General features: G+C 35.2%; 1 protein-coding gene across 1 annotated transcript in view; it reads left to right on the plus strand.

Moving 5' to 3' along the window:
• nan (transient receptor potential cation channel subfamily V member nanchung) overlaps nt 1–1487 on the plus strand; it is a 743452-nt gene extending 741965 nt beyond the window's left edge. Inside the window, exon 17 of the mRNA XM_081734312.1 lies at nt 672–1487. Within this exon, the coding sequence (XP_081590438.1) occupies nt 672–914 (243 nt within the window). The 3' untranslated portion in view covers nt 915–1487. The remainder of the gene's footprint in view (nt 1–671) is intronic.
• The last annotated feature ends 16753 nt before the right edge of the window (nt 1488–18240 follow it).

The following is an 18240-nucleotide window of genomic DNA, read 5'->3' on the forward strand; positions in this document are numbered from 1 at the left end:
GCGTGGGGGTTATGACCGTTTGTGTGGGTGTTTTGACCTAGACCCTTCCAGTTCGCCTACAAGTATGTATATGATCGCAAAGATCATAATGTCCTTCCAATACTAAGTTAAATAATAAAGATTAATACATAAATAAATGACAGCCCATAGCCCAACCACCCATACCTTCTTCCCATAATGCTCCAATCAACTCCTTTCAATAAAAGAGGTTGTAGCCCTCTTAAAGATGCTAGCCTCCGGATAGCCTGAAAAAAACTTGGTGTTGTATTGAAGTGGTAGTGGCTAAAATGGTAGTCATTTTGTGTTGTTTCTATACCTCAGTTTTTCCTGTGTACAAACAATGAAAAAATCTGTAAAATTATATACTAAAATAACGCTAAGTCCATACGATTATTTATGACCTAGTTTCGAATCCTATCCATTAAGGTCTTACAAAAATCCTACCTTTGTAATAAGCAAACATTGCAATCTGATTTGGGCTTTAGCGTACTTTGCTAGCTAATGGTTAAGTAACAAATTGTAATCACATTTTTTTCATTCTAGCCCGACAAAAGTTAAAATGCGGATGGATTACCATCAATTATTAAGTGAAAACTCAAACATTCATTTAGAAGTTAATAAATAAGTTGATGTAGAATTTAAAATTACTTTTTCTTTCTCTTTTCTTTTAGGAAGCAGATAAAGAGGAGATGAAAGAGATTCTTGAGATGAAGAGAATTCATGAGAAGAATGTAAGACGAAGGTTAAAAGGGAGTAACTTTCTATCATCAACGACCAGTCAAAGTCCTAAACGATCAACAGTTAGAGCTTCCAGCATTGTAAACACAGCAGCCCTCACGGCGGCAACGAACACAATCACAAACACAATTAATAGCGCTGTTAAGAAAGATGGCACCTTCAACGCTATTTCATGATTTAGTTAGGATGTATTTGTGTTGTGCCACGAAAGAAAAGCTGTACGTATATGATTGTGCTGTGATAAACTTCAATCATGAAGAAGATGCAACTGATTTTCATGTTGCATTGCCTGCTGTATAAAATTTGATTCTTGTTTCTAGAAGAAACTAGAGTGCCTTGTATAAGAGAAATAGTAATTGCCTTGTAAAAATGACTATTGAATAATAAATAATTACATAGTTCTTGTACATAATACACTTAATTTTGTTTCTTAATCGATTCTTTCACACCAATTTCTGGACTCTAAATTTCACTAAATCCGAATGAACCAGTGCCTTTTTCTTTGGTAAGATTTAATGGTATGCAGTTTGAAGTTATAGAAGAATATGGTTTATCGAATAACTTTCTTCTCTGTTTTTATGACAAAGTGTGTTTTTTTTTTAATCTAAAATCATTTCAAGGTTGGGACAAATGTTTATCACCTGTAAATTGGATATCTGATTGCTTTCACTTGTTAAGATTTTGACTTGTTTTTGATGCCAATCAGAACGTGTACAATAAATAATACAAGTGTTTCCCAGCAAATAAAATTAAGGACCACTGGTTTGAACTAAGGAAAAAGAGAATTTATTCACAGTTTTAAAACATTCTGTATTAAATCATTTATATACTCATTAATTGTAGTAATATTTCTTGTGCTCTCTCTCGTTTTTCATTCTTTCTTCCTCTTTCACTTTTGTTTGCTAGAGCAGCAAGATAATCTCTGTATTGTAAACATCTTTAGATCTCATGTTGATAAGGAGGAAGTGACACTACTTGCGTAATAGAATTTCATCATTTACCTATTTTAGTATTCTATATTTCTTATTAGTTTGATTAAGAGTGAAGGTTCAATATTGAATCTTAAATGCGGGAATCATTTTTATTATTTGATTTCTCGAGAGATATTCTTCCTAATGTAAACTAATGTAACGTAATATAGGAATTAATTTAGACAACCAATTTCCTATCCACACTTCCAATTATTGACCAAAAATGATTTGCTGATTTATTGACTATTTTGTAGTTATGAATTTAAACAGGGGCGTCATTTCAGACTTTGCTTCAATAGGGAAAGCACCACCAACATAAGACTTCGATGTTTTGTACTAGCGTATTAGTACCCAATCAATTTAAGTATATATATATATTCCTCAAACTCTTGGAAGGGGGCGGGGGCAATTGCTTCTCCTGCTCCTTAATGACACCCTTGAATCTAAATAATGTGTGGATTAGATACTAAATACTCTGATCATTGTTGTTGTTATTTACTGAAGTATTCCATCGTTATATTTTCTTAAGCGAGGAAACTATATGAAACGGAATGTGAAGAATATGAGCCAACGTCATCTATCCAATCTTCTACTACCGAGAACTCCTTTCACAGTAGCAACTAGATCAGATCGCTTCTCATATTAAATAAATCAGTTTAGTTATGTAAGATTGCGGGGAGGATGTTTACAAACAGTGATAATTCTGAAATGCATTGCACTGATACAACAATTAGCAAGAGGCCGAAATGATAAAAAGTTGCTTGATGATTCATTTGGAATTTGACATATCCTCCTAGCAACAAAGCTATAGTATATGACATGGAGAGTTAAAACTTAATGTAGGTTCCGAACAGCAAAAACTTCTTTCGGGAATGAAAACATTACATTCTGCTAATAAGACGGATATGCTTATCACATAACTTCGAAATTGAATATACATATATATAACAATTGAAGATAAATTAGACATAATAATAATAATAATAATAATAATAATAATAATAATAATAATAATATCTTCCAAACATTGTAAACATTTCATACTGTATATCTATACCATCTCCTGTAAAATATTATTTAATGCACTTGTTTTGCACAAATGTTATATGAAACATTATATATATATCTTACATAATGATGTAAGACGGTCTCCCCTTCTTTTATCTCGTCTCTTCTTAACATGAAATTTGAGGCTTATGAATTCACAAAGAGCCTTCTTCACTAAGAAAGAACACGCTAATCATTTATTCATGAAGAAGTTCAAGTAACAAAGAAGTTTATCCATCTCCAACTACATATACAGTTGTTAAAGGAGTGAAAGCAAGTTCCATAGAAGAAATTACGAGCAATACTCTATATTTCATTTAAATGATAATGCGTATCATCAGACACCACGGTGACTCAGTGTGACAGATTTCCTTTTTAGTCCAAAACGTTATCTGTTCGACATCTCCTGTTACGGAAAGTTTCATTTTGTTAAAGGATAAGAGAAAATGTAAGAATAGTAATAATTCAAGGAGAGGGTTTAATAAAATTCACATTTCCCATTAGTGTTTTAAGACTGCTTGTAACACATAAAAATGTTATTAGAGAATTAGATGCCTCAGAGTCAAATTACGTACATCCATTGCGGAAGATTTCTTGTTTGATCGCAGAGTATGTAGACTTGTGAACTACATTGAAAGGTAAGTTTTCTCAAGAGCAATTCCACCCGCAGAATGGGGCAAGGAGGGAACCAACTACCCCTTCCTGGATTTTCAAAAGGTGGGATCAATTCGTTGAAATACATGTCAAAATATATTTATTTATTCAATAGAACACAACAAATGCTATAGTATGCAAATGCCATACAGAGCTCATATCTTTCGGTATAATTTAGTTAGTTCATTATATATATCCGTAAGTTTTCTCAAGGGCAATTCCACCCGCAGAATGGGGCAAGGAGGGAACCAACTACCCCTTCCTGGATTTTCAAAAGGTGGGATCAATTCGTTGAAATACATGTCAAAATATATTTATTTATTCAATACAACACAACAAATGCTATAGTATGCAAATGCCATACAGAGCTCATATCTTTCGGTATAATTTAGTTAGTTCATTATATATATCCATATATCTATATCTATATCTATCTATCTATCTATCTATCTATCTATCTATCTATCTATCTATCTATATATATATATATATATATATATATATATATATATATATATATATATATATATATATATATATATATATATATATATATATATATATATATATAGATAGATAGATAGATATAGATATGTATTGTATGTATGAACTTTAACTAACACCATGGCCTATGGAACCCGCAGGTTCAACACCGCGTTCACAAAAACTCTCCATTGACTTCTATCCTGAGAAAGAGGCATCCAGTTTCTATTTTGTTTTCTTGTTTCTACCAGATCCATCTTAATAGTGTCCTCAAATCTGCGCCTTGGTCTTCCTAATAGTAGTTTTCCGATGGGACTTCAAGTTTAGGCTTCGAAATCGCTCCTAATTTCTTCCATTCTGACTACAAAGCCTGCCCATGAGTTTCCTAGATTATAATGAACAAACTCCATGGCTCTGGATAAGTAGAGTAACAAATAAAACACAGTTCTGACCAGAGCAGAATGAAATATATTAAAAACTATACTTACAATGTTACAGTTTCAAGGACCTAACGTCCTCTTCATCAGACACAAACACTCATCGGAGTGTTTGTGTCTGATGAAGAGGACGTTAGGTCCTTGAAACTGTAACATTGTAAGTATAGTTTTTAATATATTTCATTCTGCTCTGGTCAGAACTGTGTTTTATTTGTTATTCCTAGATTAATATGATTACCCTAACAATGTTTGGTATACGGTATAAATTATGTAGTTGTTCATTGTGAAGTTTTCGCCATTCCTCACTCCCGTTCCTTTTGGGTCCGAATATTCTCTCGGGATTTGGTCCTCAAATACTTCAAATACTCCTCAAATACTTATGTTCTTCCCTCAGAGTAAGCAACCATGTTTGGCTACCATACAGAAAACAGGCATTGTTTCCGTTTCATTTTTATTTTTTTAAGCTTCAAGTTCCTGAACAGGATTCGCGACGACAAAAGATTTTGAACTGAATAATAACAGGAATTCCCTGCTTTTAGTCAACATTAATTTCCTTTGTTTATACAGGTTTTGTCTAGGTATTTGAAATTATCCACTTTATCAAAAGTATTATTTGATATTTTAATGCATCCATAATTTGCAGTATTACGATTCCAACGAATTTCCATGTATTTAGTGTTTTCTGCATTTACTTCTAAACCCATGTCCCGCAAGTGTTGAATAAGACCTCTGCATTTCTTATACTATACAGTACCTTAACTATAGTATATGATGTAGTCTGTTCATATACATTATATTTGCTTACTGGGGCCGCGGTGGCGCAATGGTAGAGCGTTCATCTGTGGAGCTTGGGATCCCGGGTTCGATCCCACCCCACGCCAAGTGAATTTTGTGGTGGACAAACACCGTGTCCGTGGGTTTCCTCGGTTTTCTCCCGTTTCCTTCCACTTTCTTCATTGCACCATTTCATTCATTACTCATCATCATCGTCTCCTTTAGCCTAACCGGCATAAGCTTGGGACGTAAAACTCAAAGATTTCATTTCATTTTCATGTACTGAGTCGTTCTGCTTACCTATTCAGTGATTACAATGGCGAGTACTCTTGGCAATAATCTTCTTTATCCATTAAAGCATGCTTTTGTATCTCTATTTTTTGTTCATTCTGATCTACAATGTTATTAAATGTGAAGCTTGTACCAGAATGTATGTGGCAGGCACATGATTGGTTTTATTAGACTCATTTTATACGGGTGAGTTTTAAATGCGAAACATTTGCAAACATTTACACAAACGAAATAAGAGAGTCAAGAAAATGGAAAGAAAATATTTAAGTTTTATGTTTCATACTGATGTCCTATATACTGAAGGAGATGGATGAGTAACGAAAGGAAATGATAATTCAAACCAAACAGGAGAGCCTCGAGACAACCGACGAACATAACGTTGATCAAAACACAAGGAGATCTATAAAAACAAATGTTTCTGCTTCTGGTGGTAGACACTTTTTTCCTTTCAATGACAACTTTATTTGAAAGAAATAGGTGTATATTTTATAATATATGTAAACGTGTGTTATGTATTCATATGCCAATGGTTCTCAAAAATTTTATGAAACTGTATCTTTGTGACCAATCAAATTTGTTACACCGTATCTTCCTAATCACTGCTTGAAAAAAAAACTACACCGAGCTCCAAAAGTTCGTGGCGGGGTGGAGTATCTTAGGTGACCAAACAACTACAATTTATTCGTATGGAAAATGATCACCTATTCAATCTAGAATAGATGTAGAAACTTTCGCATCAAGAGTTCAACAGTGAACTAATTTACTCCCATTACGTGGCAAAGAGATATACAGACATTTTTATCCATTAGAGGAAATGAACACGAAATGTTACTGTTGGTTTCGCATCGTTGAAGGGTGAAATTTATGGAATCCATATTAATGGTACATACATCGACGCTAAAATGTATTTACATAAAAAGTAATAGCAAATATATATATAGTTTAAATGATAGAGAGAGGAATTGTGCTCGTGTTGGTTGTACACACGTATATTTTGAAATGTCAATTCTGTCAATAACATTGAAGATTGTTTATATGCTTTTGTGAGATAAAAAAAGAACACTTAAAGCATGTACTTGGCACCTTCGTTTCGTTTCCTCGGCTCAATTCCAAATTCGAAAGTAATTTACAACGAAAAACAGCAGATCCTGGCATCTCTCGGAACTTTCACTTTCCCTTCACTTACATTTGCCAGATTTACAACGATATGCGAATGGTGTTTTGATTATGGGTATTTTAAATTGTTCAAATCAGTGCGTGCGTAGAGTGAAGTTGAAAAAAGTTGTGTATTCTCTTCGGTAAAGGAAGGAAAAGAGTTTGTAGGGGATAATTAGTTTTAACTCAGAGAAAATCCAAAATTGAAAAATATTTCTAGCTTAAACTTCGAACAATACAACAACGAGTTTAATAATACTTTTGAGGTGCTTTGCAACATGGGTAATTAAATGCAATTCGGAGTTTTACAGATCAGGGTTTCTCTACCCGGGTCGCGAGAGGGTTTCATGAGGTCGCGAAGATAAGCAAAAAAGATAAATATAATTAGAATCTAATACCCGAAAATATTTTAAAATATTATTTTGAACTAGTATATGTTACCCACTTTGCTGGGTTGAAATAAATAATTTAAATGCACATTTTGCTAATTATTGCTAATTTTCGATCATTTTAATGTATGTCACCCCTCCTTATCCGGAAGAACTATAGATTCAACACTAATATCGGTCAGTTTTGACCATATATATATAGTTCCCCCACCCCATGTTGCGGGCCATGGCATCGGAAGCGTCACCGTTCATCTCAGATACCCCAAAAATGTGGATTCAGCACTAATAACGGTCATTTTCTATGATTTTTAAATATCTCCTTTTCCCATCCCCAAATTGCGGGTTTGAATTTGAATTTAAACGGGGTCGAAAGTATCACTGTTCATCTAAGGGAACCAGAAAACTATAAATTCGACACTGATATTCGCCATTTTCGATCAGTTTTATATATTTATTTCTCCCCCTTTCCCAAGTGGCGGAGCTGATTTTGTATTTAAACTGGATCGGAAATGTAACTGCTCATCTGAATGATCCTTAAAACTATGAATTAGATACTAACGTTGGTCATTTTCGATCATTATTATATATAGGTCCCCTCCCCCACCTCCATGCTGCAGCACACGACATCAGAATCGTCACTGTTAATCTCAGCTACTCCTAAAACTATGGATTCAACACTAATTTAGTCATTTTCGATCACTTTTAAATGTTCATCCCCCTCCCCTACGTTGTACCCTCCACCTCCCCAACTATGAGTCCCGAACTTGGATTGAAACAGCATCAGAAGTGTCACTGTTTCTCTCATCGACTCCGCAGACTATGGATTCAACACTAATATTGATCACTTCTCATCATTTTTAAATTTTATCCCTCCCCCCACTCGTACGTTGCATCGTCAAAGTGAATAGCCTAAAGTAATACCTGCCCCTAAACTCATGTATGTTGAAAATTTGATTGAGATCGGTCGGGTGGTTCAAGAGTGATGAAGTCACAAAGACAGACATTTTTATTTTTATTGTTTACATATATATCACCCCTCTCTTTCCTCTACGTTGGCTTGTCAAAGTGAAACGATAAAAAAACACCCAAGGTCCGACCCTCATCTATGTTGAAACTTTGATTGAGATCGGTTGGGTGGTTCAAGAGTTATTAGGTTTCATATATTTTATATATATATGTGCCCTCTCCTCCCCCTCCTTAAGGTCTACAGTGAAACAGATATAGTAGAAACCACCCCAGATCCGAACTTCACCCATATTAAAATTTTTTAAAAGATCGGTCGGATGGTTTAAGCGTGATGAAGTCACAAAGACGGTCACTCTTGTTTTTATTTTTTTTTTTTTTGCATATATAACCCTTCCCTCCCCCTCCCCTAGGTTGCACCGTAAAAGTGAAATAACGAAAACATCCCAGGTCCGAACCTTATCTGTGATTAATAATAGGTCTGGTAGCTCAAGAATTATTGTTTCTTTTTTTTATATAGATTTATCTACTTCCCTTCCCCTCCCCTAAGTTCTACAGTTAAAATGATATAATAAAAACCACTCCAAGCTCGAACATAATCCATATTGGAAATCTGATCAAGATCACTCAAGTGGTTAAAGCGTAATGATGTCACAAAGACAGTCACTTTTATGTTTATTCTATTTACATATATCTGCCCCTCTCCCCCCTAGGCTGTGCTGGGAAAGTGAAATGATGAAAGTTTCAGGCCCAAACCTTATCTATATTGAAAGTTTGATCAAGATAGGTCTGGTGGCTCAAGAATTATTAAGTTTCATTTATTTTTAAAGATTTACACCATATCTCCTCCCCTAAGTTCTACAGTTAAAGTGATATGATAGAAACCACCTCAGGTCCGAACCTCATCTATGTTGATTTTTTTTAAAGATCAGTGGGGTGGTTTAAGCGTGATGAAGTCACAAAGATAGTCACTTTTATTTTTAATTTTTGACATATATCTCCCCTCCTCCCCTTCATTGCACTGTAAAGGTGAAATGAAGAAATCATCCCTTGCCCGAACCTTATCTATATTGAAAGTTTGATCGAGATCGGTCTGGTGGTTCAAGAGTTATTAAATTTATTTATTTTTATAGATTTATCCCCTCTCCTCCCCCTTCCCTAAGTTCTACAGTTAAAGTGATATTTTAAAAACCACCTCATATCTGAACCTCATCCATGTTGAAAATTTGGTTAAGATCGGTCGGGTGGTTTAACCGTGATGAAGTCACAAAGACAGTCACTTTTATTTTTACTTTTTTGATATATATATATCTCCCCTCTCCCACTTCCTTTCATTGCACTACGAGTATGTCAGCGAGTCAGTGAGTCAGTGAGCCTGAAATCTGCAAATTTTAGGTGTATAGTATTCAAATATGGTTGTAGGTAGGAATGTGAGATTTTGTATATTAGCACATGTCTAGGATATATCCTTAAGTTCTAAATCTCGTGTTTCTGCCCTTAATAGAATTGTGTTTACAGAGCATCGAAAACGGCGATTTTACCCAAAACTCTTGCTTATGGCAGTGCAGGCCAATTTTCAATTTCTTCGCAGGACTTGGCTGCCATGCACTACCGTGTATGTTGATAATATTTAAACAACTTTCCAAGTTTTTAACCAAAATTAGAAATACTTTTTCTTTTTATATATGACCCAACATTAAGGGAGTTATAAAGTTTAAAAATTTTCAAACGACCTCCATTTTGAAGCAGTATGACGGATCGGACTCGGTATTTGAAATATGAATGAACTGACCAAAATTGATTTTAATCCATTCGCTTTTAGCTAAGTTACTATATCCACTGTAGTTATACACCCCTGTGTTGATCAAGTATAACATTCTACCTTATAGGTTTATTTGCCGGCTTATAGGCTGTTCCGTGCTTAAGATATAAGTGAAAAGACATTAATAACAAATAATAAAGAAACTAAATTTACATGATGGATATCAATAAGAAATAATATAAAGAGCAATGATTTGATCAGTATGGGACTGTATACCTGCTTTTGGTCCACCCCGTATACAAGAAATGGATTCTACTCTTATACAAATAGATGGATATCGCAAGATCTCCCCAATAGTTATATTCAAAATCCACACACGATTTTTACAAACCATAAACTATAAGATGGTCACTGGTATGAGGATGAGTTAAAACGAGGGTCGTGACAGGAATTAAGTTGAGAACCAGTGCACTATTTCAATATATAAAATTTCATAATTTTGATTCAACTTCTTCAAAGTTATTGACACATTTCAATTGGTATAATGTTACAATGGACTACAAATTTAAACCAAAGAAGGAAAATATTATGCAAAAAACTGATTAAACAAAACTGACAAATAACTCACCAAGTGGTTCATGAGGAAGTATCTGTGGACTATCAGTTTCTCCTCTCTCTGTTTCCTTTTACGTTTTTGTTTACAATTTTATGGTACTCAACTTAAATAGACCAAATTAATAAAAAGTAATTTTACTGAGATCATTTTCTGTTTCGTTAAACGAGAAACTGAAATTCAGTAAGTCATATTTTTTATAAACCATACTGAACAACTGAACAGTTTTCAACGTTTGTAAGTAAATAAAATAAGTAACAATGTCCTGTGTACCAAGGGGTGTAGCCACGGGTGGGCCGATCGGGACCAGGCCCCCCAAATGATTTCCTGGGCCCCAAATGACTAGCTTTTAAAACATCATCGTAAGATTACCTCGCTCCATTCATTTAAAACTAGCACAGTTTACATATAATTAATAATTTACGGTAAAATAGTATGGAAAAATACTATTTTACCATATCGATCGAAAAATAGTACGGTATCTCTTCCTTATACGGATCGAAAAATAGTATGGTATCTCTTCCTTATGCCGATGGGAAAATGTATGGTATACTTTTTGTGACAGCAAATTACACAATTCACTACGATTTATATTTGACAGTTTGAAGACAAACGTTTGAATACGTTACTATAATTATAAAGTAAACCAAGTAAGTTCTGTTGCTTTTTCACCCACCACCTTCGAACATCAATATGTCACCTAAGACGAACCTGAAAGATCAAAAGTAGTCCCCATCAGCATCGATGACCTTCTGCTAACGTCCTGGGAGGCCATGGATTCCACCGCCGTAGAACTTGGTGGGTGGGGAAACGAAGAACATATCATGTGCAATTTGCTCCTTTACTAGGGATTTGAACTGGCGTCTTATGGAATGGAACAGGTGATAATCGGAGGATGCAATGTCTGGGGAATATGGTGGATGCAATAGTATTTCCCAACCAAGGCGTCGAATGGTGTCCAGGGTCATTGTAGGCACATGAGGCTTAGCGTTGTCCTGTAACAGGAAGACCCTTTGCGATACAGAAGTGCTGGATCCAGAGGTTCGAGTTTTTTATGCACACAGTTCAACTGTTGACAGTACACATTGCATTGATATTCTGATCAGCTGTTAGCAGTTACCGATGCACGATGCCGTGAACAGACCACCAAACACTCAGGAGGATCTTCTTCTAGTGCAGTGGTGGTTTCGGTAATTTTTGTAAACTGTTCATGGGACACTAACCAATGATGACGGCACCGTAGAGCTTCGTACATGACCAACTTCTCGTCACATTCAGCACCCTGTCCAGAAATCACTCATTCATGAGACGAAACAGCAAAGAAACACAAGGTGTCAGGTTGCCTTCTGGCCAAGATTCAAATTATGTCAGACCCATCGACCCAGCTTGTAGTGCTTCATAAGTTGATGAGGTGCTGCCGAATGGTTTCTGACTCACACTGAATTGTAGTCCCAGTTCCTCACATGCCTGTCCACTGTTCACCTCAATAGCTGCCTGAAGATCTTCATTTTGGACATGTGTTGTGGTCGTGCGGTACGTGGTGCATCTTCGAGTGTTTGGTCATCGTGCTTAAACTTGTTAAAGCACCGCTACACTGTCCGCGAAGTTACGACACCTTCACCAAAGCTCTGGCACATCTTCCACCTCGTTGCATTGTTATACCCCAGTTTAAACTTGTACAGCATAAACGCCCTTATAACGTTCTGTGGAGGTTCCATGTTCACTTTGTCCTTACGCAAGTTCACGGTGTAACTGATCTGTCATAACCAGGCAGTATGTTGGATACAACTGCTGGAAAAGCAACAACAGACCTTCGCCTTATCTCCATTCGCATTCAACTCACGGCGTGAGGGCCATTGAACACAGACCTCCACAAAAAGATACATAACTTTCTTGGTTATCCTTATACTACCAAAAAATAATGGTACTAAACTAATTAGTAAGTACATTATATTTTTATGTGCTGTAAGTAGTGTTTTAAAAAACATATTTTATCATATGGAAAATTGGTAAAGAACAACGTTTTTATTCAGTTTTTCAGTTAGGATTTCATTCGCTATTTTAATGTTACTTGGTGTAAAACAGGAAGTGAGATATACCTGTTAATAAAATAATTGTTTTTGAGTCACGAATAATAAATAAATATTTTCGTCAGGAAATCTTAAAAATGTACGTGCAATTGCAAAGAAAATCAGTCTTATGTGTAAATTTAACCAATAAAGTTCTGTTGCTTTTTTGTGAAGATATGTGTTTCAGTGGCCCTCCATTCTCTATTATCACGTGTTCTATTCTTTGGACAGTCAACCTAGAGGATGCCAGTTAAAATCCCTAGTTGAAGTGCAAAATACATTTGATATCTTCTTCGCTTCACGGCCCACCAAGTTCTACCGCGACGAAATTCATGGCTTCCCAGAACGTTGGTAGAAGGTCATTGATTATGATGAGGACTATTTTTGATCTTCCAGGTACGTCTTAGGTGACATATTGATATTCGAAGGTGGTGCGTGAGAAATCGATAGAACTTCCTTGGTTAACTTTATAGATAGGTTCTGTATACAAGGGGTTAAATTGAAATAGTTATGCACAAGGGTATAATGTTCGGTCAGGGCCAGTAATTCTTGGTTAAACTTAATTAAAAAATTACCTGGAACATAATTTATATAGAAAAATAAATAAATAAATGAATAAATAATAATAATAATAATAATAATAATAATAATAATAATAATAATAATAATAATAATAATAATAATAATAATAATAAGCTAAAAACAGTGTTTTTACTTTTCCGGAAGGGAACCAAAATTTTTCGGATTTTACGGCCTCAAAAACACTAACTGGAACACAATTTTGTGTATTGTACATTGTATCTGGCCCCTCTTAAAAAACTACGGGCCCTCCTATATGTACCTTTTGGCTACACCTCTACGTACACCCATGTGAAGGAGTTTTGTTTGTATGGCGTGATACTTTTTCAATATCGAAACCAGAGTGGTAGTAATTTCTACCACTTCCTGTTTTAGTAAACATGTTACAATGAAGCTGGAATATATTCTGTGACGCCGAATTGGTTGATGAATCCGCTTCTCTCTACATATTACCAGATCTACTCTATACCGATTCCCGTTAAAAATTACAAAGACTGGTTTTCTTTATTCTTCAATAATGGCTTCGTCCTGGTACAGTTATGCAGAGGAACTCATTTTGTTAAAAGCAATATGGCCCGAAATATGTCGCATTAACATAAGATAGTGTTGTTTGAACGTGAATTCGGAAGCAGAAACATGGCTAGAAAAAAAGGCCTCCTCTAATATGACTCGAACTAATTCTCAGCAAATAAGGGGAACACCTGTGTTGGAATTGTAAATATGTAGGATTATTGCGTCAAAGAGAGGAAGTGTAGCACTCAACCATTATTCGGTATGGGTGGTCTTAATTATACTTGCTGAAAGCAGATGTACATCAGCAACACGGTACATTTTAAACGAATTGGATCGAAAGGCAATCCACCGAAAAAGAAAGGCATCCATGTAATGATAGAAAATACAATATACCTTTACAAATTCGAAAGAAGAAACTTCTCCATAAAATCACAGCCATAAATAGAATCGAGATGGGCTATATAGTTCTGTTATCGCAATAAGCCATAATTTAGAACTGACATAAGTATTTAAGTACCGTGTCAGGAAAGTAAATGTACATCTCTTTTCTGAGTCTGGCATTCCTGCGCTCTAACCATGAAGAACATGAGAATTAAATCAATCAAATATCAAGTAAGGGTAAAAAGAAAAATCTAACCTGAATAAGACATTGCAGAGGGGCACAAGCTGTGAATACGAATAGTACACACATAGCATAAATAAAGGACGACACCGAAAGTGAAAGCCAGAAACTGCTGCTAAACGGAGAGAAAAGAGTGAAAACTGTCGAAGTGGAAACATAAAATACAAATACAAACATATACGCCGACAACTAGACGGCTGCCAAGCAATCATGTTGATGTAGGGGTTAAGGAGATAGATTACAATCAGGCGGTCACGTTAAAAGGACGTCAGTTCGAGTCCACTCCAAGGACAATTTTATTTTTATTTTTGTTAGTAATGCATAAAGTTCTTCAGAAATGTGCCTGTTGGAGAAACCATCATATCAGAAGTGTAGCAAATTTTTAGGCACTTTTGCCGATCATCACCCTCTGGGACGAAAACCTCCTTCAGTTCAAAAGTTTCTCTTTCTTTGTGTGTCTATCTATGTATCTGTATATATATATAACGTTTTCTTGTGAATGCCATAATCGCCGTAACTTTTAGCGGATTGAGACCAAACTTGGGACAAACTTGGGAGTTAGTTCGTTAGCCAGAATAATAAGATGAAAATGTTCAAAATGACTGCTCTTCAAACCCTTAAAAAGTTCCAAAGTCCCAAACTCCCAAATTTCGCCCATAAATGGGTATTCGCAATGTTTGAGTGACTTTTCCTCTTTTACTGAAATATTTGTGTGCAAGGACTTATCCTCTTTTATTGAAATATTGGACCCGATTAATCACCTAAGGAAGGCTCACGCCCTTTCGCTACGGTCAGGCTTTTTTTGCAGGGAATATTTTCCTATTTGAACAAGACGATTGCTAATGATGATACGAGTTACACATTGAAAGTGAAGTAACTTGTGAAACATTTTATTTGAAAGTATGGTGTAAGAAAAATGCTTTCCCCCAATACAGAGAAATGTAAACCATGTATTTGGAGTTCGAGAGTGTGAATGGCAAGGATTGTTATTTGATTTGGTTTTCAGAAACACATTGCATTGCAAATAGTGGTAGGCAACATTAGTGGTAACTACAACAACAACAGCAACAATAATAATAATAATAATAATAATATATTACGAAAAGGTATCGTTTGTGGCAACGCAATATCTTCCTCAATTCTTCATCAAACGTAATGATTGAAACACCATATTTCCTTTACAGGCAAAATATTAATAATTTATATCGAGAGAACGGTAAATGGTAGAGGGATGAGATAAACATTGGACAGTATGTACTCAGGACTCATAGAAAAATAAGCGATTCCAATTGAAAAAGAACGAAGAGGCATTGTCATGAGGAGTCATGGGGCCACGGCAAAGCCCTCTTTAGACAAAATGTCGATAACTTATATCAAGAAAACAGGAGGTGATAGTGGGATGGGACCAACGTTGGAACCGTGGATCTATAGAGCACATTGAAAAAAATATGAGGGGGCGCCAGCCAACCTTACTTATTTCCACATGATAATATACAATTATGTTGTGCGACATATACGCAGGAGTTAGCTAGTAATATTTATTTTTAATATTATTAGTGTTATTATCAACAACGTCTTTTCATTACACGTGCATGTTTGACATGAAACCAAAGAGAAGATCCATCATTTGTAGAAAGCAGAAGAGTAGACGGTTACTTTAACTGTGAAGGACAACAAAAAAAATGAAAAGAGTGACTTCCTATAGCGAAAAGAAACAATACTTTCTCTCAAATGGATAAAAAATCAAGCCAAGATAGATTACACTCGGCACGAAAAGCCAGTGCTTTGTCCACTCACCAAGTGTGTCGTTAGGGATTAAACCACTGCATTAACAGCTACTACTATGGGTTGTATACTATAATCACGTGTTCCTTCTTTCCTGGAAGTGGACAATGATCTTAAATGTAGTAGTTAAGTCTACATGCTATGTAATAAATGAAATGTTTAGACCTACATGTTATCCATATAATGTAATAAAAGGGTCATGATGGGAATAAGAAACAGAAGATTGTTTGGAAAAATGGAAACTATTGGCATCAGAAGAAATATTTATCTACGAGGCATGCGCAGTAACATAATTCAGAATAGTTACTGTTTAGTTCACTAAACGAAAAAAGGGCTATAGAAAGCAAACATGCTGAGTCAACGAGATTGACTAGAGTTGACAGAGGCGGAAGATGTGTGGTAATACAACTACTTTGGATAAATTAATAATTCGTTCTGTATTCTGTAACATAAGTTATACATCACAACTTTACGGGAGAGCAGAGAAAGACTTACTGTTAGTAACCCTATCATATAGACCAAATGGATGTAACTGTAAGCGCTACAACTTGGATTTAACAAAAGCCGTTTAGACATTCAGTGGTTTACAGGGTTGTATATTCACTAAAAGATAAGACATAATACAATTCCTCATACCTATCTAGCTTCCAGTAGCTAGATACATGCAATTTCTGGTTAGATAATGAAACTGCTATCCGATTGTAATACATGACTTATTGCAGAATACAAAATGCTTTCCATTACTTGTTTGTTTGTAAACAGCTAATAGTTTAGTGTTCTGAAAGGTTGTGTGTAAATTAGGGATGGCCAATTCCGGAAGTTTTACTTTCCGGACACCTGAAAGTAAAACTGGACAATTTACGGAATTCGCAAAATTCCGGATTTCGGAAAAAATCCGATTTTGGAAAAAATCCGGAATTCATAAAAAAATCCGTAATTTAGAAATTTCTGATTTCGTAAACTTTCTGGAATTAGGAAAATATCCGGAACTTTTCCGATTTCCGGATTTTTCTGAATTGCGGAATTTTCTAAATTCCGGATTCTTTCCGAATTCCGGAATTTTACCGAATTTCATAATTTTCCGAAATCCGGAAATTGAAATTTCCGCTTCCGGAAAACGATTTTTTCTCGGTTAATATGTGCATGATTCTTGCATCTCATCTCTAGATGGATAACTGTGCAAAGAAAATTGATGATTTACCTTCCGTGCAGCCATTATTTTATGCGAAAAAGATATTACCTGGTGTGGAATCGAACCGAGGTTTTCTAGTTGGAAACCCAGCATGATACCCAATGGCGGCTTCAGAGGATACGCACGGGCGTACCCAAAAATTTAGAAAAAAAATTTAAACGCTAAAAGAGACGATAAAGAGTAAATATATTTTCCACTATTTATACTAATGTTAGATAATTATTTAACAAATATCATCAACCACTCCTGTAAAAATTGTTTCCTCCTGTCATTAATCAAGCAAATGTGTGTATATACCCATAAGTGAGGGAGCGGGCCTACCCAAAATTAAAATCCGCCCCTGATGATACCGATACCCTACATATTATTCTATCGAAAATGTGTTTCCAACAAATGGTGTAGTGATTCTTTCTAAGACCAGTAACATGAAAAGAGAATACTTCAGATTAGTGAAGTTTCGAACGGCACTGGTAATCCCCGTAGATGTTGTTTGTCCTTTCCCAACCAACATTCGTAAATCATCTCCGTAATACAGGTGTACGATTCCACTCTCTTAAGGATTGCTTGTTTAGTATGAGAAGTCACTCTTCAATTCGTCACGACCGCTTTGCAATAAAATCTTTGAGTTGAAAAGGACTTGAACCTATGTTGATTAGCTGTATTACTCAGAAGTCCAGCATGTTACTCCTACATTATCTTCCCACAGGAAATCATAAACCAAATATTACTAAGTTCAGCCCTGATATTTCGAACGAACCGGTAAGTTTCTTCCTGTAATGATATTTCCACCAAAGTGCATGCCAATCGGTGACCTATTAGCGCCCACTATTAAACTAAATAACATGCAATGCAGGAAAATTACAGAAATATTAATATATTGTGCAGTAATTTCGCCGTGCATATTCAAAAGTACGCTAATAATAATAATAATAATAATAATAATAATAATAATAATAATAATAATAATAATAATAATAATAATAATAATAATAATAATAATAATAATAATAATAATATTATTATTATTATAAATATTCACCTTCATTGTATAGTTTTAACTTCAACGAACTACTTACGTCTTCCTGCGAGTGGACATTGATTCGAGTCCTTTGGGGACAATTTAATAGAGTGGTTCTTAACATAGTTTGGCCACAACTGTAAATCCTGTCGTTAGGAGCTCAGCTGTTCGTTTTCGTGTTTCGT

This window comes from Thermobia domestica, chromosome 12, assembly GCF_964235325.1.
Source record: "Thermobia domestica chromosome 12, izTheDome1.hap1.1, whole genome shotgun sequence".
Classification (NCBI taxonomy): domain Eukaryota; kingdom Metazoa; phylum Arthropoda; class Insecta; order Zygentoma; family Lepismatidae; genus Thermobia; species Thermobia domestica.